We start from the raw sequence: 23,590 nt of genomic DNA, 5'->3' as shown, positions 1-23,590 counted from the left end.
AAACTCAGCACTCCAAAAACAAAAAATCTGGTTAAGAAATGGGCAGAAGACATGAACAGACATTTCTCCAAAGAAGACATCCAGAGGGCCAACAGACACATGAAAAAATGCTCAACGTCACTTGGTATTGGAGAAATACAAATCAAAACCACAATGAGATCCCACTCACAGTCAGAATGGCTAAAATTAATAAGTCAGGAGACAACAGGTATTGGTTGGGATGCAGAGAAAGGGGAACCCGCTTACATTGTTGGCAGGAATGCAAACAGATACAGCCACTCTGGAAAACAATATAGAGGTTCCTCAGAAAGTTAAAAATAGAACTACCCTATGACCCAGCAATTGACTACTAGGTATTTATCCAAAGGATACAAACATAATGATTCGAAGGGACACATGCACCCCATTGTTTATAGTAGCAACGTCCATAATAGTCAACTATGGAAAGAGCCCAGATGTCCATAGACTGATGAATGGGTAAAAAAAAGGTGGTGCATATACAATGGGCTATTACTCAGGTATCAAGAACAATGAAACCTTGCCGTTTGCAATGATGTTGATAGAACTAGAGTGTGTAATGCTAAGCAAAATAAGCCAGTCTGAGAAAGAGAAATACCATATGATTTCACTCTTATGTGGAATCTAAGAAACAAAACCAATGAACATCGGAAAAGGGAAGGAAAAATAAAATAAGATGAAAACAGAGAAGGAGGCAAACCATAAGAGACTCTTAACTCTAGGAAACAAGCGGAGGGTTCCTGGAGGGGAGATGGGTGGGTGGCCTATTTTTCATAAGATTAGAACCGTTAAGGAGTTCCTGGATACCCACGGAATATGTGCCGTCCTCACATATGAGGTGCAGCCCTCTGCCATAGCTGCCACCCCAAGCCGGATGGCTTGTGTTCTCCGTGCTTAGGTGGCACCAGCCACACAGAGCGAAGAGGGGCTGGGTGGGTCCAGCAGCTCCAGCACAGGTGGGAGTCTCAGCATTGATGGGTCAGAGGCATTAACTGAATTTTTGATAAATTCAGAGTTTTGAGAGGAATGAATTGGTCAATGAATTTGTATCCAGTTTTGCCAATTCTAGAAATTTAGGAAACCGTCTTATAGGTTCTATTTAATGGATTTCTGTTTGTTGAAGAAAAAATTAGTTTATCACTTATCACTTGACATATGTTTATTTCCTCTTTTTTTCTTTAATAGGCATTTTAGAACACTTAAGAATTTATATGGTAAACAAATAATAGTAAATTTGCTTGGATCTAAGGAAGGTGAACATATGCTAAGTAAGGCTTTCCAGGTAGGCATGAACATTTTTTCTTCTGTGCTGGCCCATGGACGTGTAGAAGATATTAAAAAATCGTATGATACAATAATGAAATTACTTCCTAGAAAAAGGCTGGGTACTTGTTGGAACCATTAACTCTTCGGGCTACTAAGAACCAGTTTTACATAATGTTGCTGAAATTGGGATTATGGAAAGCTTTCAAAGCAATTGATGCTGTTTTCTGAAATGTACTTATTTAGGCCGTGGAGAAGCAGAAGAATATCCTCCTCTCTAAAAAATGTTCATCTGTCACTGGTAAAAAGATACCAGGCAGTTTCCTCCTTCATCTGTTCATCGTCTTGCCTATTTCCTAGAAACCACAGTCATTGTTTTAAACCTATGAAATGGTGAATAACTCATTTGTATACACGCAAAGCTGTACCTTCTTGTATTGATGAAAGTTTGAGAATTTTAAGTAAAAAAGAACCCAAAGATATGTTCAACTTCTGAAGAAAAAATATTCCTCATAAACACTCATTGAATCAATAATTAATATAAATGATGGTGTTCCATAAGATTGTAAGCTCAAATCAAACAGAATAGTTAAGAGAACATTTTCTGAAGTTTAGTCTCATGAAGTCTGGAAGTGACTTAATTATTTGACTATTTTGTTTTTAAGCTTGTGAAATAAATGCTATTAGACAGATTATACTTTAGAAAATGACCTTTAAAACATTTGAATGAAAGTATCAAAAATGAATTTTTCAGTTTTTGATGGGTTTTGTCTTAAATCAGTTACTTTATTTTGAGATTCTGTAACAGATACAGATACTAAATTTATAAAAAATGAAGTGCTGGTGGTTTAATTTTCTAAATCAGATGAGAATATTATTTAACTTATCTGATGTTAATTATGTCACCTAATCTCTTGGGGACCATATGTGAGGTTTTACAAAAAAGATGTTACTGGATATCAGAAAGTAATTTTCCATTTTACTGCCAGCATCGATGCAAGCTTTGTGTGAGATCAGTGAGATTTCAAGGGACCGTGCCGAGGTTTAAATTTAAAATGTAAAGTCCCATTTTAACATTACTTGATAAGGTCGTATTTAGTTAACATTTAGATGAGTATTTGCCTTTTTACTTTCAGAGTCATTTGAAAGCTTCTGAACATGCTGCTGATATCCAGATGGTGAATTTTGACTATCATCAAATGGTTAAAGGAGGAAAGGCAGAAAAATTGCATAGTGTTCTTAAACCTCAAGTCCAAAAGTTTGTAGATTATGGATTTTTTTATTTCAATGGAAGTGAAGTTCAAAGGTTTGACTTCTCTGTTTCTCTTCTTTTTGAGTTGGGACTTTGCTATATTGTAAAAATTATTCTTAACAATGAGCTCTTAAATTTCCTTTTTTTATACCAAAGTTTATCATAAAATAAAGTATCTTTATGCTACTTGATTTTAGGCTTGTTTTTCTCTCTTTAGAATTGAACAAGTAGTAGTAACAAGAGCTTATATTATTGGGCACATATTTTGAGCCAGGCAGTGTATGTAGTCTTTACATGTACCTGTACCAGCAGTTGAAGGGATCAGTTCAGTTATTATCCCCATTAACCTTTGAGGAGATTGAGGCATAGACTATAATTTGCCCCAAATCAGATAGCTAAAAAGTGTTAGAGCTAGGATTTATCTGCCTGCAGACCTCATGCTATTATCAGTGAAACTATCTCACTTCTCCCTTAAAACTAATATTTTAATATATCTTGACTTCAGTAAGGACTATTAACTGCAAATAGAAGTAAAAGGCATAGTTTATGATCTGCTTTAGTATAATTTAAATCTTCAGTTTTTGATTATGTGGTAGAGGAGGAAAGTATGTACTGAAGAAATTAAGGTCAGAGTATGGGATGAGGTAGACTTCAGTGAACAAAGCTCAAACTTTTAGCTTTATCAATTTGTGCAATATTTAGTTTCAATGCCATAGAATTTCGCATAGGTCAGTAGAGATAACATCTTAGGTTAAAAACCTAAAATTTCTTCCATAAATATTTGATTATCTTTTATGTGTGAAGAGCTATGAGGTCATAAATTTGAATGCATATTTAGCTTCTGACTACTGGCCTAATTAAAAATAAGTGGGTGTAGATAAGTAGATATGTGATAAGGAGTATATGACAGAATGTTAACAGTTGTAGAATCTAGATGGTGGGTATATGGATGTTTGCTGTAAATTCTTTCATTTGTGGTGTGTGTGTGTGTGTGTGTGTAGTAATAAAAAGTTGGGAGTAAAAACTGGATGCTTAAAAAAAAAAGTGGATATTATATTTTAATCACCTTAATTGTTCTCATTTTGTTTTAGCTTTATTATTTGTGTTTCAAACTAGCTGTTAAACTTTACTGAATTTGTTGCAGATGCCAGAGTGGTACAGTTCGAACAAACTGCTTGGATTGTCTTGATAGAACAAATAGTGTGCAGGCATTCCTTGGCTTAGAGGTAAAAAAAAAAAAAAAAAAAAAAAAAAAGTTGAAATGTATGTATGTGACTTGTATCAAATACCTCTTTTTTTTTTAAGTTTTTTTAAATTTATTTTTTATTTTCAGCATAACAGTATTCATTATTTTTGCACCACACCCAGTGCTCCATGCAATCCGTGCCCTCTCTAATACCCACCACCTTGTAATCCGACCTCCTTTTAATGTTTTTGTAATATTTATGTTTCTCATTACTTTTCATAAAATGAAATTATGTTTCATTAAAGGTATTTCTTCTCTTATGGGTTTTTCCTCCCTCAAAATTCCTTTTCATTTAAATGTTCCCTTTACCTGTTTTAAATACTCTCTTTAGATAGCTGATGTTTCCCTGTGTTGTTCCTTAATTTTCCCTTTAAAAACTGCTATTTATACTATTCCAACAATTACTTCTTTTGTCTTCTGGAAGAAAAAAAATATATATATATACACACACACACATACATAATGTATGTATACATATTGGCCTTTGTTCTTTGTGTAGTTTCTTCAGAATTGGGGAGGATCCTTTTTCACGTCTATAGGGTTATATTTTTGACAGTCTGTAACCCAGTGCAATTTATATGGTGTTTTCAGATCAGTAGCTACAAAAAACAGGATCGATGAAAATGCAGTTGTTAGTGAGAATGAGAGTGAATTAGATTGAGCTTCTGTAACAAAGTCTTTGTTTAAAAGTTTTTTTTTTTTTCTTTACTACGTATCTGTAAATTCAGTCTAATATAGACATACTGGCAATGCTGAGCTTTCTAAGTCTTTCCTGTTATGCAACTGTAGGGGTCATAAGGCTGTGATGGGTCTTCATTTAGTTACACAGGAACTTAGCTTAGCTCTCAGATACTATAAAAACAAGAATAAGAAATAATGTGTTCTTAATTTTTTCCAGTTAATGATCTTAAATTTGGCCAGGACATTGGTTAATTAGTTACTTTGCAACTGAGGTTCTTTCTGTCTCAAAAATGAAAGCACAGTGTATAGATTTCTCTGCTACAGAAATGTATTCTTCACAGTAGCTAAATAATTTTTACTGTTTTGCCTTTTTATTAAACTCTCTGTCATTGAGTCTTATTATAATTTATGTAGAGAATATGACAGAGACGAGAAAAGTAAAAGCAGGGGTCTGGTTGTTTGAATGGCATTTATCACATGGTTTGGGTTTGTTTTGAGTTGTGTTTTCAAGTGATTGAATATGTTTACTTAGATTCTGAGAGTAAACTTACTGAAATACTTGAAAGTCTTCATTAAAAGTGTAGCAAATATTAGTTCTCAGAATCTGACTTAGCCCGTATCCACTGTTGGTAACTAGGTGAGAGAGTACTCCCTCGTATATAGCAATTGGTTGACTGGTTACAAAATTTACTGCTAGAGTAGGCCGAGCCAAACTAGAAGCTAAGACTAGTTTTCCCAAATTCCTTGAAAAGAGGGAGCTATAAATGATAGAGATGGTGCTGGAACCCAGTTTTGTTTTATTCTTCATGCTAACGAAGAACAGCTCTGTTATAAGTCCATAGGTAACAAATGAGCCTGGTTTAGTGTTTTTTAAAATATTATTTTAGTTTTTGATCTTTTTGTAAGTATGGATAATCATGATACAGATAAAAAGAAACATAAACAGGAAGGAGTTAAGTAAAAACGCAAGGCATAAAACACGATTGGATTCCAAATAAGACAAATGGACTGAGTAAAGATTATGCATTGCTTTGACTGACAGATTTAAAGGCCAAAGTTCCAAAGGCGAATGACTTCTAAACACGTTTATTGTTCCTGTGATGAAGGAATTGTGGTGGCCTGAAGACCTTGCATTCTTGCACGATGTATTCCCGTCAGCTCCCCTTAAAGGCATTACCAATATAGGTTTTATACATTAAACTGTCATGACTTTATTCAGAAATAAGACTAATTTATTTATTTTTGTGATAGTTCAAGAACAACTCTACTTTTTCATAATCTCGTGATTTTAATCACCCAAATGTGTAACACCCAATCCAAAAATTAGAGAAAATTAGTTATTTGTATCTCTATTTAGATAACCTATGCAGATATTTTTATGTGCTCCAATGCATGCTGTTGAATAGTTAGTTCTTTAAGTTTTAAACCAGTTTGATTTATAGAGACATTTTAATAAGGTTAATTTTACCATTTAACCAGAAAGGATATTGCTACATGGGAATATTAAGGTACTTGTAAGCTTCACTGTTGTGGTATTTACTTTAAAAATTGAAATGGTGGGATAGAGTATAGCCTAGTAAACCGGTAAAATTTCAGAATCCAGTGCCACATAGTCCTATAAACTGAATTTTTTGATTCTTGTAGTTCTTAAAAAGTCACATTACAATGTATCAATCAACATACTTATAAAAGTTTCTCTTTTGCCATTTTAGATGCTAGCAAAACAGCTGGAAGCTCTTGGCTTAGCTGAAAAGCCTCAGTTGGTGACTCGCTTTCAAGAAGTTTTTAGGTCGATGTGGTCCGTGAATGGTGATTCAATCAGTAAGATATACGCAGGGACCGGAGCTCTTGAAGGAAAGGCTAAGGTAGATCTAGATTTATCATAATGTTAAAAAGATCCTCATTTTCCTTTTAATAAGCTTTTAAATCATCTCTTTTAAAATTAATAGTTGGGGGCATCTGGGTGGCTCAGTTGATTAAGTGACCAACTCTTGGTTTCAGCTCAGGTCATAATCCATTGGGTCCTAAGATTGAGGACCACCCCCGTACCTCGCAGGCTCCACTCTCAATGGGGAGCCTGCTTGGGATTCTCTCCCACTACACCCCTCCCCTCCACTTGCTCTCATTTATAAATGAATGAATAAAGGAATGAATGAATGAATGACTAAAGGAATGAATGAATGTTGGGTTTTTTTAAGTATGTGTTTCAGAATTCTGTTTTATTATGCCGTTATGTCCTCTTTAACACTTCCTTTTGTAGGAGATACTAGTGGTTGGATGGAAGAGAGTTATTTCCCTAGGTTTGGGGGGTATTAATATGACATATTTAGTTGTTTAGGGATACAATCCAGTAGGCCTATGTATGTATTGCTCACACTTTTTTTTCATGATTTTCCCTTACCTACCTGTTTTACTTACTGTGTTGTTTATTTTGATTATAAAGATGATTTTTTTAAACCATAGTCATCCTACTGAAGGGTCCTGTCACATTTGGCTTTGTGTTCCCAGCCCTTGTAGTGCCTACTTTTTAATAGAATTGTGACAAATGGTGGATGGACGAACAAATCACTTGACTATTTATGCAATACTTCCTATGAGCCCAACACCTTTAGGGCTTGATTATTAAGTTTCTGTTCTTTTATTTATCTTACCTTGAAAAGGAGGCTATCAAAATGTACAAAAGAAGTGTGAGAGATGGGCTTACTTATAATTCTTGCCTCATCATTGCTTTATGTTGCTGGCCTTATCTACAGGCCACTTTCTCCTCTAGTGTTTGGCACTTATTAAGGGACTTATTCTATATGCTTAAACACTGCCTTTTAAAGCCTCCTGTTCTCAGTTGGATTTTAATAACATTTTAAATTTCTACAGTTCTTCAAATTACCTCAAGTACAGAAATAAGTAAGAAATAATTACATTCATCATCTCTAAGTCTTCTTTTAATTTCTAAGTCTTCTTCCTCTTCTATGTCTCATAAATGCGTGCCTCTCTCTCTTCAGAGGTATTGGCCTTACCTGCAAAGCTGCTTTTGTTCAGTTCACAGAATTGATTTTGTTGACATTTACAAGTATTTACTTCTTAAATGGGCCCTATTTTTGAAAACCTTAAATTGTTAAACCTCCTTTATTACTCTTTTAAAATAGATAATATCATTCTTACTGCTAAAGCTTAATTCTCTACAACCGTTGCTTAAAATATTCTGTTCTTCTGCCTTTTTGTTTCTGCAGTAACTGTGACAATATATATATACAGGTTACATATATTTTCAGTGGTCTTTTGTCTCTAACATAATAGAAATGAAATTTCACATATTAAATATACGAGTCTGAATTAAACTAAACTCTAACATCTGAACTGCTCTTTCTTTTCCTTTCTCTGGGTTCCTTTTGATTAATTGCCTGATAATGTGAATGGTGAGTGTCTTTTCAAATAATGTCATTTGTATGTGTTACCATGTGGAAGGAAATAATGTTTTAATTCTCAAATTACTGATATTTCTGTAAGGAATGAAAATTACATATTACAAACTGAAGCAGTTTTCTAAAAGGCAAGAGTTTGGGTTTGTTTTTGTTTACTTGTTTGTTTTAAGACATCAAAATCCGTAAGATCAAAAGAAATCTTTATGGTAACTAACATGCTTAAGTAAAATATGTGTTCATTAAAAGTTATAATCAGGAAATACAGGCTTCCAGTTATGGAATGAAAGCATCACAGGAATGAAAGGCACAGCATAGGGAATATAGTCCACGGTATTGTCATAACGTTTCATGGTGACAGATGGTAGCTACGCTGGCAGTGTGCCTAGTGTAACATAGAGAGTTACCTAATCACTGTGCTGAACACCTGAAACTAATGTAACAGTGTGTCTCAACTGTACTCAAAAAAGAAGTTAAAATCAGCTCTTGCACTAGAGGAATTGGCCTCAGTTTATCATTTTTATTATTTATATTTGCATAGGCAATAAAATGATCTAAGACCAACAAAATGACAAACTGTAGTTTGCATTTAATATTTATGAACTGGAATTATAAATTTCTTTTTAGACCAGTCCTTCATTCTTATCTTCAGTCTTAGTTTTGACTAATATTAAAGTTATTTAGGAGCAATTCCAAATTTAATTTTTTACCATTAACATACTTTGAAGTCTCAGAGCACATCCGTGCTCGATATCCTGGATCTCCTTCACCCCCATCCCATTCCCAGTTCTAAAAGTTACAGGGTAAGACTTAATTTTCTTGTTTTAAATAGGTACAATTCACTTAATTTCCTTTATAGTAAACAATTTTAAGCATTTACAGCTCTTGATAGCATTAGTGGGTGAGGTTGTGGTATTGAGATTTTTCCTTCTTTTTTCAGAGAGCTGTTATCCAAAAGGAAGAGAAACAATGAAATGTTGAGCCATTTTATTATGATGATTTGATATTCAAAATGGAATGATTAGGCCCTTTCAATTGCAGTAAAGTCATATAGAACTGATTTAAAGTTTCAAAGTGCCTACTGAGTTCAATTAACACTCTTTGGAACAAAAATCCATGCTGTTTTTTCCCCAACAGGCTGGAAAGTTAAAAGATGGTGCTCGTTCTGTTACTAGAACGATTCAGAATAACTTCTTTGACAGCTCCAAGCAAGAGGCCATAGATGTTTTACTGCTGGGAAATACTCTTAATAGTGATTTAGCTGACAAAGCTCGAGCACTTTTAACTACAGGAAGTTTGCGTGGTATGCATACTTACTTTATATTTTGATTACTTTATGTTATTTATATCCCTTCCAGAAGTCCAAGAAATAAATGTTAATTTATTTTCATCAATATTTTTTAGATTGAGTTGACTACAATAGTTTTGGGGAAAATTTCTATCCAAGTAGTTTTTAAAAATTGCATTCTCTAAAGAAGCTGAGCTCTTTTAGAATGTTTTTTATCATCAGTGGTATTACTGAGCTCTGAAATGAGGCTCATGCATGTTTTCTTTTATAGATATGATTGAGGGGGTAAATGGTTTAAGTATCGCTAACTTTGTATAAGGCAGGGTTTCATAGAATATTCAGCTACTACCTTTAATAGAATGTTCAATAACCTAATTATATAAGAAAACAAATGATTAATTGAGGAAAAAAAGTACCTTTATTGGTTATTTTACTAATTACTAACCCCAGATTTCTATAACTTGGTCTTACTATTGTTTGAACAAACATTAAATCATAATAATTTAGAATATTGCTTATTATAGGACACTTTAATATTGACATAAATATATGGTTTTCAGGGTAGCTTTTTATCTTTTACTGAGTCTTATTAAAATCAAAAGAATTTGAGCTCATGTCATTGAATATGTATTTAGTATCATGGGAAAACCCAATATTCATTATAGAACTTAATGAATTAACTTCCTTAATTCCATGGTTTTTTTTTTCATCTTAACTTTTAAATACTCTGAACATTTTTACTTTTTCCGTTATCCTCACACCAAACCTTTCAGTTTTCCCTGTATATGTAAGAGGAATTGTTCCTCATCAAATAATGCACTCTTGGATAATTACTTGGTCTAATAGGTCTAATAAGTCTAATAGGTCATCATGGACTAATAGGTCATCATGGATTCTTTCAGAATTCTCTGTGGCGCTGGGGGTAGTTGATTACCGTTAGCCCCTCAGATATCTGTTAACTAGGCTGGGGAACTGAGACCCTGCTAAAATTCTAGAAAACAAAGTCTGATCTTAGATACTGCTTTTAACTTCAGGCTTTCTTCCTGGCTCCCAGTGGTGGAGACTTGGCTGATTTGCATCTTACCATTTCTTTCCCCCGTGCCTACTTTGATATGGAGGCATTACTAAGCAACAGCTGAAAGTAAACAATTGAAGGAAAGAAGTGAGGTAGCTAAAAATTCCCAAACTTGATCATCACTTTTTTTTATTTCCCTGCACATTTTCTTGTGTGTCGAATAAGCCTAAAAAGATGTACAGTCAGTTCTGCGATAATGCATGTTCTGAGAATGGGAATTTGTTCCAACATGGATGCTCTGTGAGGGAACATTTTGGGCATAATGTCTGTTCTCCATTAGTTTACGTGTGGTTTCACGCAGCAGAACGTAGAAAGGTAGAAAGAAAGACACAAAACATACACTTAGGCATATACTTCAAACCTCTCTCTACCTCAGTTCCCCAGGTGTGGAACCCTGGAGTTGCCAATCCACCCCCTAGAATTGCCAATCCATGTATGACGTCTGATTCCTCAAAAACTTACTACTAATTACCTACTGTGGACTGTAAGCCTTACTGATAGCAGTCGATTAACACATTTTTTTGTATGTTATATGTATTACATACTGTATTCTTACAATAAAGTAAACTGGGAAAAAGAAAATATTAAGAAAATCACAAGGAAGAGAACATATATTTACGGTACTGTATTTAATGAAAAAAATTCACATGTTGAGTGGACCAGTGCAGTTCAGACCCATGTGTTCAAGGGTCACCTTACTCACAAGCTGCCACCTTCCTGTCGCCCACTTTGACAAGCAAACTTTAGGTCTTTGTCAACATGAAATGCCATATTTAAGGAGTATTCATATCTTTCAAGCTATTTAATGATATAAAACTATACTACTGGTTTTAATAGGTTTCCATCTTTTTTGGCATGTCACTCACTGTTGAAGATTCTGAGTGTTGTGTCCTAAGCTCATTTTCCCCCAAAGCTCTGTGGCTATGGGAATTTGTACAGTTTTGCACCGCATGCTGATTTTTTTGGAATGTATATGTTTTGTTATAATTAAACTGGTTGTACTTATCAGCTGAGTCTGAGAAAGAATACTAAAAGGTATATATTAGGGTAGTATCTTTCATGTGTTTAATATCCTCTAGCTCCTCAGGCTTTCAGACCCACAATTTCCCCGTGTGAGATGCACACACACAAAGCCACACACACGGGAGCAGTCTGAAAAGCAGGCTGAGAACCTCCTGATTATGAAACTCTGGACTTCACTGAGTCACTGCAAGATTTTTCTTAGATGCTAAGAGTTTGCCTCAGATATTGTCATTTTTTTTAATCTTTTAATCTTTGGTGTCCTGTAGCCATCAGAAAAAAATAAAGTCATCAAATCGAATTAAAAGAAAAAAGTGAGGCCATCTTAGAATGTATTGTCGTAACACTCTAGATTTTAATTGTAACTTGTTGTTTTACTAATGATTCTTTGTTTTCTTCTTGATGCATCCATAGTTTCTGAACAGACATTACAGTCAGGTACAGTATAGAAAACCAATCTGTAAATAAAAGCAAATTTTTTTTTATTTCTCTGAAGTTGATATTGTAAATAAATAAAGCTGTATAAATGGGAATTTCCTCTTATTTTGCCCTCAGATTCTAACAGGATAAATTGATATCTTGTTTTAATCTGAGAAGAAAAATTTCAAGGTCAAGAAAACCGAGTACCTCATTTAAAAGGAAATATGTCTTCCTGTAGCAAATGCTTAAATTAAATGTAGCTCATCTAGTTTTAATTTCATTTTTAAATTTCATTGAACAAACATTGTGTTCTTTCTTATACTCTTAATAAGCAAATGGGAAAACTCCAGACGAGATTATTTTGGGTTAATTTCAGAGTACTGTCTGTGATACTGATGACTACTTTGTAGCGTTTCTCATATATAATAATTGAAAAAAGCATAGGCTTATTTTCTCATACCGTGGAGGAAATATTTTCTGTAACCAGAAGACCTGCACTAAAATGTGATCTGAATTCTTTTAAAAAGCATGAAGATTGCTAACAAAGTTAGAGGAATTAAGTGATTAGGACCGTTTCCTGTTCCTATCAATCTCATGCCTGCCTTTTCTGGACAAGGTTTATGAACTTGTCCTTAAACATGAATCTGTGGCAGAAGGAACAAAAAAGGCTGAACCCTTGCCAGAAATTTAGCAGAAAAAGACATCATTTCTTCCCTTCACTTAAGATTTGGTACCACTGAAAATTTGTTTTGCTTAGTTACTGTTCAGAATGTTTTGAGAAATTATTGGTTATTTTTGTGAGAAGAATGGAAGAAGAGAACACTTGAATATATTTTTGAGTTATGTAATGAAATCCATTTTCTGAAATGATATGGCATTTAGGAATGGACATCTGTTTGAACGCAGACTCATTTCTTTCTGCACATTAAGGTGCCAACCAGTTAAGAATAAACTAGAAAATTTTTAAAATGTTTTATTCCATGTATAAACTGATTTGACTTTATTAGTTCACACAACATGGCAACATGTTTTCACACAATTCATTATTTGTCTTGCTGAGTATCTTAAGCTGCTGAATCATTACAGAACTTGTGTTTTGATATAGAATGGATCACAGACGCAGTCTTCATAATAATAACAACAGTGGCAATGATAAAGACCATAGAGACCAAAGACCAAAGACCAAAGGCATAGAGAATGATTGTCTAGGTAGGGCCAGATTTCAGTGAACCACACCAACAGACCAGAACAAATCATCTGCTTCCATTACCACCCAACACCTCCTACAAGTAATCAGATCAAATAGCAAGAGGGCTAGAAATCTGCACATCTGTCCCTGGGAACAGTGGGGGTGGGCCTTTATCTACAGCAGCTCCCTGGGGAGAGTCACTGGTCAAACTGTTTTCATTATAACGTTAAGATGTTATTTGCCTTTCTCACTGTCATTCATTCTCTCAGGAGTCTGCTATATCATAAAATAATTAATAATAATAATAAAATAAAATCATGTGGTAAAAGCTGAGAATCATTGTGATTTCCTTTTCCTCTCACCAATTGCCAATTAAGTGTTCATTCTCTGTTTTTAGATTGAGGTCTGTTAAGGTTCTAGCTACTTTAAATGCCGAGAATTTAATTTGATCAAACTGAAGTGTGATTTAGAAGGAAGAAAGATAGTAGTCAAAAATATGCAGGAAAGATGGGGCACCTGGGTGGCTCAGTGGGTTAAGCCGCTGCCTTCAGCTCAGGTCGTGATCCCAGAGTTCTGGGATCGAGTCCCACATCGGGCTCTCTGCTCGGCGGGGAGCCTGCTTCCTCCTCTCTCTCTCTGCCTGCCTCTCTGCCTACATGTAATCTCTCTCTGTCAAATAAATAATAAATAAAATCTTTAAAAAAATATGCAGGAAAGAGATTGAGAATCCAAATGTATTGAACATTCATTTAACAATGATTTACTGAGCACTTTCTATGGCACTCTTCTACTGACTGGAGATACTACAGTAAACGAAACAGACCAACCTTTCTGCCCTAGTGGAACTTCCACTCTTGAGAGGGGAGACAGACAGTTACAGTGTAAATAAATAAAACTCAGTTTGTAAATGTGATTAATGCTATAGAGAGAAATAAAACAAGGAAGGGACACGGAAGGTTAGGGACAGAATGCAAATTCTAATAAGATGGTCAGGAAAAGCCTCACTGGAACTTAGAGACCCGAAGGAGTCAAGGGGAAGAATGTTGCAGGCAGTGGAAACAGTCAAGTGCAGAGGCCTTGTGGTAGGAGCACGCTGGCCTCTTACTGAAACAGCAGGGAGTCAGTGGCTGAGCAGGGAGCCAATAGGGAAGAGGTAGCCAGTGAGGGCAGGATGGCAATGCGGGTTGTTTAGGGCCTTGTAGTCCATTGTTAAGGACTTTGGCTACTACTCCCAGTGAGATGGGAAGAATTTTGTAGTGACTTCAATCTCTGAATTCTCATTAGTATACATAGTTTGTGTTTTTGTCTGGGAGCTATTTTTCATCAAGCCACCTGTCAGTAGCTAGAATCTTAAATGTAAATGTTCTTAGATGTTTTTGTTTGGAAATAAGAAATAAGATTTATATTTTTACCAGCCTTTAAATGAAAGATATATGAAAATCAATGGCTATATTCCTAAAAATGTAGAGTCTCTAGTTTCATACGCTGTAAAACAATCTACTACTTCATTGAAACAGAACTTTTCTGCATGTTTTACATTGTTGCAATAATCCTGTAATAGCATTTTTACTGTGACAATTGTAGTAAATGTCAAATTTAAAAAAAAATCTTGTTGGTTACTGGCATCGTGCTGGGCTGTGCATGTGTCTTATGCTTGTTTGTGCTTATGATGATAATTATACTTCCCGTCCATCCTTTCTCAGATATAAAAATCAATTTCTGAAAGTGGTTTAATGCAGCTAAGATTCTGTTATGTGTTCTTTTCGATTAGCATCTTCCAAAGTACTCAAGAGCATGTGTGAGAATTTCTACAAGTATTCAAAGCCCAAGAAGATTCGAGTATGTGTCGGAACCTGGAACGTGAATGGTGGGAAGCAGTTTCGTAGCATAGCTTTTAAGAATCAGACACTCACCGACTGGCTTCTTGATGCACCCAAGTTAGCTGGCATCCAGGAGTTTCAAGGTCCGCTTTTTATAATATGGATTCACTTACTAAATCCTGACTGTGATTTATCAATCTATAAAGCAAATATAACGCATCATAATATGCGTTACTCTATAAAAGAAACTTGGATTTTTAAGTGTGAAGGCCAAACCTTTAAGGGTAACCACGCATATAAGAAAAACTGGTTCTTAATCTTTTAAACTGACACAAAGCAAGCTTATTTGTAATTGGTGATTTTTTAAGCCTAGTATGTTCCATTTTTTCAAATCTAGTTAGCTGTTTAGCTACTAAGGTAAGTATTGGGGTAGATTATGAAAAATCTTACAAAACTGGTTGTGACATTTGTTGGCACTTTATAACTTAACAGTACTGATTTTATCCTTGGAAAAACTTGGTTGTCATTAATAGCCCAAACCAAACACTGAGCTGAGGATGCTTTTTTAGATTTTTTTATTAGAATCGTGAATTTGAGGCTGCCTTCTTTTTTTTAAAAAGTCACTTCAAATTCCTTTTTCAAATGGTACACAGCCAGCAAGTAATATGTATAAGGCGAGGTGCATAGGAAGAAATGTGAGATACAGGTTTTCCTGTTTGTAGTTATCTGCAATCAGTTATATCTCAAACCCTGAGAGGTTTTCCCCCCGGATGTCTATTAAAATGCCCTTTTCACTTACACTGAACATAATTTGACATTGCAGTTGCCGTCATAGTAATAATAATAAAATAACAGCTAACACCACAATTCTGTAAGTACTGTACATTATTTCCCGTAACAGACCTACTACATAGACACTATTATTATTCTGATTTCTCAGATGAAGAAACCAAGACACAGCAGGGGAGGTGACCTGCCCAAGGGTGTGGTTACTAATGGCAAAACCAGAATTTGAATTCTGGCGATTTGGTTCTGGCGTCATTGTGCCACACTGTAGTTTATGTAAATTTGGGGGCAAGTTGTTTAGGTTCTCCACAGCCTCAGGATCTTGTCTGCAACTAAAGGACAAAAATAATCTGTCTTATAAAGTATGTGGTAAATGAGATGAGGCATGTATAATCCTTGCACATAATAGCAGTTAATAAAGAGTTTGATTTGTTTCCTTTCCCAGTTCATACTATTTATAGGCCCTTTCTAGCTACTTTTCTTCATTTCTGAATATTTGGGCCACCCAGATACCCCTGGGCTGCTTATCTCAGGTAGCTCCTGTTCTCTCGTCTTCCTTGTCTGTTGGGAGAGTGCTAATGGCTGAAACGGGGGGGGGGGGGGGGGGGGGGGGTACATCTTAACACCCGGATCTCCATTAATTTTCTTGGATTCTTCTACCAAGGAAATAGTAAAAAGGTCAAACCTCTAGTTTTCATATTTGAATGTGAAAAATCCCTCCTATTATCTCTAATTTGAGCTGATTTCTCAGCCTCTTTGTGCCTTTTCTGAAGAATCCCTTAACGTCCCCATCTTTTGTTCACTTAAGCCTTTGAGAAGTGGCTTGTTTCTCTGGTGCCCATAGTGCAGACTTTAGCAAGAATTCTTTCAAAATGATTTCTGGAAGGACTTAACGATCTTTAAGAATAACAGTCTTAAAGAAGCAAACTTCGGAGGCTGAATAGAAGATAAATTTAAAGTAATTTTGTCCCATTCGTTGTTTTTGCCTATAATTGGAATTTGGTTACACGTAAAACATACAAAAATGAAATTTTATGAGGTTTGGTGGTCTTAGTTGTGCTGGGTTTTTTTTTTTGGGGGGGTGCCATTTGATTAAGGCTACCTTTTAAAAGTTCGTTTTGGTTGCTTAATTGTAGATAAAAGAAGTAAGCCAACTGATATATTTGCAATTGGTTTTGAAGAAATGGTTGAGTTGAATGCTGGAAACATTGTGAATGCAAGGTAAGCCAATGAGGTAATTGTCTAGTTGAGGGACATGGAAGGCAGATAATTAAGTAGTTCTTACAAAGATAGATTGGGGTAATATATCTAAAGGTGTTTTGTTTGTTTTGTTTTTTTAAGATTGATTGATTTATTTAAGGGGCAGGGAGGGGCAGAGGGAAATGGAGAGAGAATCTTAAACAGACTCTGCACTGAGCACAGAGCCAGATGTGGGGCTCCATCTCACGACCCTGAGATCATGACCTGGGCCAAAACTGAGAGGCATCGCTTAATCAGCTGTGCCACCCAGGTGCCCCTTTGCACATCTTTTAAAATCTGATGACTTTTTTTTTTTTTAAGATTTTCAGAATAAATATAGGCATTTTTTTTTCTCAGCTGAAGTGATACTGCAGGCTCAGTTCTCAATCTGCACTAAAGCAAATACCACACTAAACATAGTCAAATGAATTTTTTGGCTTCCCGGTGCATTTAAGTTTGCACTATACTGTAAGTGTGCGATGGCATTATGTGTAACCAACAACATACACACCTGAATTAAAACATTCTTCTTTGCTAAAAAATGCTAATCATCTTCTGAGCTTTCTGCTAGTCTTAATCTTTGACCACAGGTCACCATAACAAATACAATAAAAATGAAAAATTTTGTGAGAATTATCAAAATGTGACACAGAAACAGGAAGTTAGCAAATGCTATTGGAAAAATTGCACTGATGGGCCTGCTTGACACAGGGTTGCCACAGACCTTCAATTTGTAGAAAACACAGTAGCTGGGAAGCACAATAAAGCAAGTCACAGTAAGACAAGGTGTGCTTGTATGTAGCGTGGTAGAAGTGAAATGGAAAATAAAGACAGGTAAAGGAGTGTGTGGAGTTGGGGGGGGGGTGCAATTTAAATAGAATGATCAGGTAGGGTGCACTGGGCCTGAGAAGCGAGCTGGATAAAGAGATGAAAGCCATCATTCTCTTCTCAGAACCCAAGCTGTGGTGGTAGGATTATGGTAGGTGGTAGAAGAGAATCCATGTGCTGGTTTGTGTTTTGGAGGTGCTGTGGCGGTGTTAGATTAGAATAAATGGGCGTGAGGTCGTACTCTGGCTTTCCGCTTATCATGTGTGGCCTGGAACTCTGAGAACACACTTTTTTGCTCCCTTTAGAGGTTCTTGGGGTGCTTTGGAGGTTCAAGCTTATTAATCTGAAAATCTATAAAGACCCAGGCATTTATGCTACCATCTTTGTATGAACTGTGTTTCAGACTAATGGAATAGTTGAGAAAAGTTCTTTAGAGAAGAATTCTAACTTAGGACAGTGCCTGTGGAATGCTGCGGTTACAAAATCAAAGCCGTGCAGCCCCTCATGAAGTAATGGCAGTGACCAATAAATGTGAAGACTCTAGCGGGATTAATGGGGACCTTTTCATTGTGAAGAGTTGATTAGATTGTCAGAGTCTGCACAGCAGATCTGCTATAACAGCACAGAGGTTTGGTGCTTCCCGCTTTGATGCAAGGGGGACTGCACTAGCCATGAGGTTATTTTTGCCAAAACAAATAAATCAATTTGAATGGGTTTCTTAAGCTTCTACGTTAACCAGTTTAAAGCAAATGCAAGAGTTAGAGGGACAAGTCAAAATCCTGTGAAGACACATCAGTCAAATCCAGGCTGTCAAACATTTTACTGACAAATGGCCCAACGTCTTTAAAAGATAAAATAGCATCAGAAAGGGGATGGAGTGGCGAGGGTTGAGAGACTATTAAAGATTCAGGAGCTGTAACAAGCAAATGCAGTGTGTGCACCGTACTTGGACCCTGTTTTATTTTAGTCTTTTTTGGATTTTATTGATTTGAGAGTAAGTGAGTGAGCTGGGAAAGGGGCATAGGGCGGGGGAGAGAATCTCAAGCAGACTCCACACTGAGCACAGAGCCTGATGTGGGGCTCCATCTCAGGATCCTGAGATCATGACCCAAGCCAAAACCAAGAGTCATTTGCTTAACCAACTAAGCCACCCAGGGGCCTCCCGGACCTTATTTTAAAGAAACCACCTGTGGGGGTGCCTAGGTGGCTCGGTGGGTTAAAGCCTCTGCCTTCAGCTCAGGTCATGATCCCAGGGTCCTGGGATGGAGCCCCGCATTGGGCTCTCTGCTCAGCAGGGAGCCTGCTTCCTCCTCTCTCTCTGCCTGCTTCTTTGTCTACTTGTGATCTCGGTCTGTCAAATAAATAAATAAAAATCTTAAGAAAAAAGAAACCAACTGTGAGGGGCGTCTGGATGGCTCAGTCCTTAAGCGTCTGCCTTCGGCTCTGGTCACAGTCCCAGAATCCTGGGATTGAGCCCCGCATCAGACTCCTTACTCAGCAAGGAACCTGCTTCTCCTCTCTCTGCCTACTTGTGTTCTCTCTATCTTTCTGTCAAGTAAATAAATTAAAAAACAAAACAAAACTGTGAGAAGACATTTTTTAGATAATTAGGAAAATTTAAATGTGAACTGAGTAGTATTAGATGGTATTAAGGAATTGTGTGATAAGGGCATTGTGATTATATAAAAATAAAACTGTCTATTGCATTAGATGATGCATTCTAAAGTACATATGAGTGAATGGCATTTGTTTTATATTTGGTTTAAAATATTCACACACACACGTAAATGAGGGTAGTTGAAAGAAAAAAGATTGGCAAAATGTTGATAACTGTTGAAGCTACCTTAGGTAATAGGTTTATGGTGCTTTCTCTTAGGGTTCTCTCTTTTTTGTGCATGTTTAAAGTTTTCCTTGGGAAGTTTTTAAAAGACATTCATTATAGTACAGAAAAATAAGAGAGGGGACGGAGTGTCTGGAAGCATGTACTTTTCTGTTCTAATGAGTACTAAAGTGTAAGTGAAGCTCACTCGTTTAGTCAGGACACTCAGGTTTCCTCCGTAAAGGGGTTCTGCACTTTGAAGTATGGTATTCTTTTGACCAAAATTTTTTTTTAAGATTTTATTTATTTATTTGACAGAGAGAGAGAGATCACAAGTAGCCAGAGAGGCAGGCGGGGCTGGGGGGGAAGCAGGCTCCCCACTGAGCAGAGAGCCCAATGTGGGGCCCGATCCCAGCACCCTGAGATCATGACCCAAGCCAAAGGTAGAGGGTTAACCCACTGAGCCACCCAGGCGCCCCAGGGATTTCTTTTTAAAAGCAACATAAAACCAGCCTACAGCAAGATTTCCATCAGTGTGGATTTCATGACTGTTTGGTAGTCTTATGAAATTTGGGTATAGAAAGATGTCATTGACAATTGCCTTGTAAAGTAGGCTGTATTGTCAATGTCTTTTAGAAGATTCCCTTTGTCATATTTTCTGCCAGCACAACAAACCAGAAGCTGTGGGCCGTGGAGCTGCAGAAGACCATCAGCAGAGACAACAAGTATGTGCTGCTGGCCTCGGAGCAGTTGGTGGGCGTGTGCCTGTTTGTTTTTATCAGACCACAGCATGCTCCTTTCATCAGGTCAGTGAACAGCGTCTCCCGAGGCTCCTTCCGACCATGGCGTGACAAGGAAAAGACCTGGCATGTTTGTTGTTTCAGAGAAAACACTTACTCCTGCATCTTGGTTTTCAGTGTGTTTTTGATAGAGTCACTAAGAGTTTTACCATACTGTTGCACAGCCTTGTCCTCAAACTGTAGTTTTATCTTTCTGTCGTAGACATTCCTAATTTCTGACATGCACAGAACTCTTGGTAGCTCCCCTCTTTGATTTAGAGTCTTCTGTTTTGAAGGGATGTCGCAGTCGATACTGTGAAGACTGGAATGGGAGGCGCCACTGGAAATAAGGGAGCAGTCGCGATACGAATGCTATTCCATACAACAAGCCTCTGCTTCGTCTGTAGCCACTTTGCTGCAGGACAATCACAAGTCAAAGAAAGAAATGAAGATTTTGTAGAAATAGCACGGAAGTTGAGTTTTCCTATGGTAAGCTCTTACTGCTTGTCCTTGAAGATGAAGCTTTGAAATATGTACTTTAATTTACCCCAAATTCTCTGTCAGTTTTTGAAAACATACGGTAGTTCCTAGGAACATCACCAGTGTTCACCTAAATTGAAGTTTCATGTGTTATTAGTCTTGGGTCACATAAATAGAGCCTGGCCAGGGGAAGGCAAGCATATCTGAGGCAAAGAAATAGTTGCAAAACATTTTTCAGATGGACTGTTGAGAATCTAAAATCCCTTCTCCTTGCCTTCAGGGAAGGATGCTGTTTTCCCATGACTACGTATTTTGGTGTGGTGATTTCAACTACCGCATTGATCTGCCTAATGAAGAAGTTAAAGAGCTGATAAGACAGCAAAATTGGGATTCTCTGATAGCAGGAGATCAGCTTATCAATCAAAAAAATGCTGGTCAGGTATATACATATTTAAGAAGATACTTGCATTGAGGAGAAGGGGAATCTTTTTTGTTATGAGACCTGCTTTCCTTTTTTTCTTTTCTTGAATCTCTTGGAGTGTCTCTCTCTCCCTCTCTTTCTTTCTTTCTTTTCTTTTCTTTTCTTTTTTTTTTTTTTTTTTGAGATGGGGAGAGAAGGCCAGGGGAGGGGAGGGGGGTCGGGGAACAGAGGGAAAGGGAGGGAGAAAATCCCAAGAAGGCTCCATACCCAGTATGGAACATTATGGCAGGGCTCGATCTCAGGGTGAGATCATAACCTGAGCCAAAATCAAGAGTCAGATGCTTAACCAACTGAGCTACCCAGGCACCCACCTTGGAGTCTCTTTATACTTAAAATACATGTCTCTAGTTTAACATATACAGAATTACCTTTTCTTAAAAAAATTTTGAAAAAAAAGAAAAAGAAGACTTGTAATAATTCCCAGGAGGAAAATATATTAAGGTCTCTGTAAGATTCACCTTCAAGTGGAAGAGTACACATTTTTGGTTTTTTCTTTTTCAAAAATAGTGAATTTGGAATCTTAGTTTTCAGAGCCCCTGTTTTTTGGCTTTAAGACCTTGTGGTAATCTGCTTTATTTATTCTTTGGTTTCTTATATCATCTGCCTTTCTAAAATTTATTTTTTAAAACTTACAACCACAAAATTTTGGAAGGTTAAAATAATTTTTTTTTTTTAAGTAAGAGGTAACTGAGACCGCTTAATATGCTGCCTTCATGATTATCTGACTTAGGTCTTACTTCCTCATTTGAGAATTAGATGTCAGACTATAGGATTTCTAAAATCCATTATAGTTGTAAGTGTTATAGCTCAAAGGTCTGGTAGAATTCCCTTCTTCATGTTTTTCACTTTGTATCATCAAAGGTCAAACAAGTGGCATGAACAGTCCTCGGTTATTTTTTCTCAACCTTTGTGCCATTCAGTAAAAGTATTCATCTGATGGACACAAATTTTGTGTGAATCTCCAGCATATAATAGACATTTAATGAATGGCTTGTCTGATTTTATATGTTTGTTTTAGATTTTTAGAGGATTTTTAGAAGGAAAAGTAACCTTTGCTCCAACATACAAATATGACTTGTTTTCGGACGACTATGACACCAGTGAAAAATGCCGCACCCCTGCCTGGACAGACCGTGTCCTCTGGAGAAGGAGGAAGTGGCCTTTTGATAGATCAGGTCGGGACATGGACTTCTTCATTTAAATGAGCTAATGCAAATTTTATGAGGAAGAAGAGACTGATGTAAATACCAAGGGAGGAGGGCTGCTTTTTTCAACCAGGTTTTCTAGAATAGAAGAAATAGAAAACAATTTAAAAAATATTCTCAGATTTGCTTATAATAATTTAATTTTTTAGTCTATTTTCTTTCAGTGACATAATTTCACATAGAAGCAAGGAAACATTTTTATGAAATTTTTGTGAGAATTTCAGTGGAGTGCTGATGAAGGTTTTTAATTTGAATAACTAATCTGGCTTGGAAATACTATGAACGGCTACTGGTCCATTGAATTACTTATGAAACACTGTGTATTCACAGATCTTTCAGTGATCTCAGAAATAAAGCCTTAATTTTGACTGAGTAAAGCATGAAATGATAATTTAACCAAAATACCCTTCTAACTTAAAGGTATTTAGACTTCCTGCTGCTGTACAGGTGTAGCAGATGAAGCTAGTAAAGCAGAGAAGCTTGCCCCTGGCTCACCATGATCTGTCATGCTCATATGGCTTCTCTTTGTCTGTATGTGTGTGTGTGTTTTATTCTGACTACAGCTGAAGATCTAGATCTTCTCAATGCTAGTTTTCAAGATGGAAGCAAAATCCTCTACACCTGGACTCCGGGCACTTTGCTGCACTACGGAAGAGCCGAGCTGAAGACCTCTGACCATAGGTTTAAACAGTCTTGGTATTTCTAATGGTTGAAATTTATTTGAAATACACCCCTTCTTAAACATTTCTAACACATCCATCTTCCTTTATGCCTTAAGGCCTGTCGTTGCCCTGATTGATATAGATATATTTGAAGTTGAAGCTGAAGAGAGGCAAAACATTTATAAAGAAGTAATTGCAGTTCAGGGTCCACCAGATGGTACAGTATTGGTCTCAATCAAAAGTTCTGTCCCAGAAAATAATTTTTTCGATGATGCTTTGATTGATGAGCTTCTGCAGCAGTTTACAAATTTTGGAGAAGTTATACTGATAAGGTGAGTAGAATATTTCACGTCCAAAAGCAACTCATGACTCCTGAATATTTTCTGTATTAGAAATTACCTTGTTATTGTTTGAATAGCATATGAATACAGTTGGTACTTGAATAATGGGGGAGTTAGGGACACTGATCATCCCCTACAGTCAAAAATCCACTTAGAAGTTTTGACTCCCCCAAAACTACTAATAGCCTACTGTGGACTGGAAGCCTTACCAATAATATCAACAGTCAGTTAACACAGATTTTATATATTATATGTCTTATATACTTAAAATAAGCTAGAAGA

At 36.5% G+C, this 23,590-nt stretch overlaps 1 protein-coding gene across 11 annotated transcripts in view; it reads left to right on the top strand.

The window, feature by feature from the left end:
- SYNJ1 (synaptojanin 1) overlaps positions 1-23,590 on the top strand; it is an 87,364-nt gene that overhangs the window by 35,881 nt on the left and 27,893 nt on the right. For 7 of the 11 annotated variants that reach the window (XM_032353815.1, XM_032353813.1, XM_032353814.1 and 4 more), the window contains exons 8-21: positions 1,204-1,300; positions 2,418-2,587; positions 3,678-3,759; positions 6,173-6,325; positions 9,014-9,179; positions 11,674-11,697; positions 14,640-14,831; positions 16,611-16,695; positions 20,026-20,166; positions 20,436-20,628; positions 20,900-21,058; positions 22,119-22,275; positions 22,869-22,986; positions 23,084-23,299. In XM_032353815.1, coding sequence (XP_032209706.1) covers positions 1,204-1,300; positions 2,418-2,587; positions 3,678-3,759; positions 6,173-6,325; positions 9,014-9,179; positions 11,674-11,697; positions 14,640-14,831; positions 16,611-16,695; positions 20,026-20,166; positions 20,436-20,628; positions 20,900-21,058; positions 22,119-22,275; positions 22,869-22,986; positions 23,084-23,299 — 1,953 coding nt within the window. The remainder of the gene's footprint in view (positions 1-1,203; positions 1,301-2,417; positions 2,588-3,677; positions 3,760-6,172; positions 6,326-9,013; positions 9,180-11,673; positions 11,698-14,639; positions 14,832-16,610; positions 16,696-20,025; positions 20,167-20,435; positions 20,629-20,899; positions 21,059-22,118; positions 22,276-22,868; positions 22,987-23,083; positions 23,300-23,590) is intronic. The other 4 variants (XM_032353812.1, XM_032353809.1, XM_032353816.1 and 1 more) reach the window with 2 other exon arrangements.

Source organism: Mustela erminea, chromosome 1 (genome assembly GCF_009829155.1).
Source record: "Mustela erminea isolate mMusErm1 chromosome 1, mMusErm1.Pri, whole genome shotgun sequence".
Taxonomy (NCBI): Eukaryota; Metazoa; Chordata; class Mammalia; order Carnivora; family Mustelidae; genus Mustela; species Mustela erminea.
Note: the sequence above shows the minus strand (reverse complement) of the source record. Positions and strands in the feature narration are given on the sequence as shown.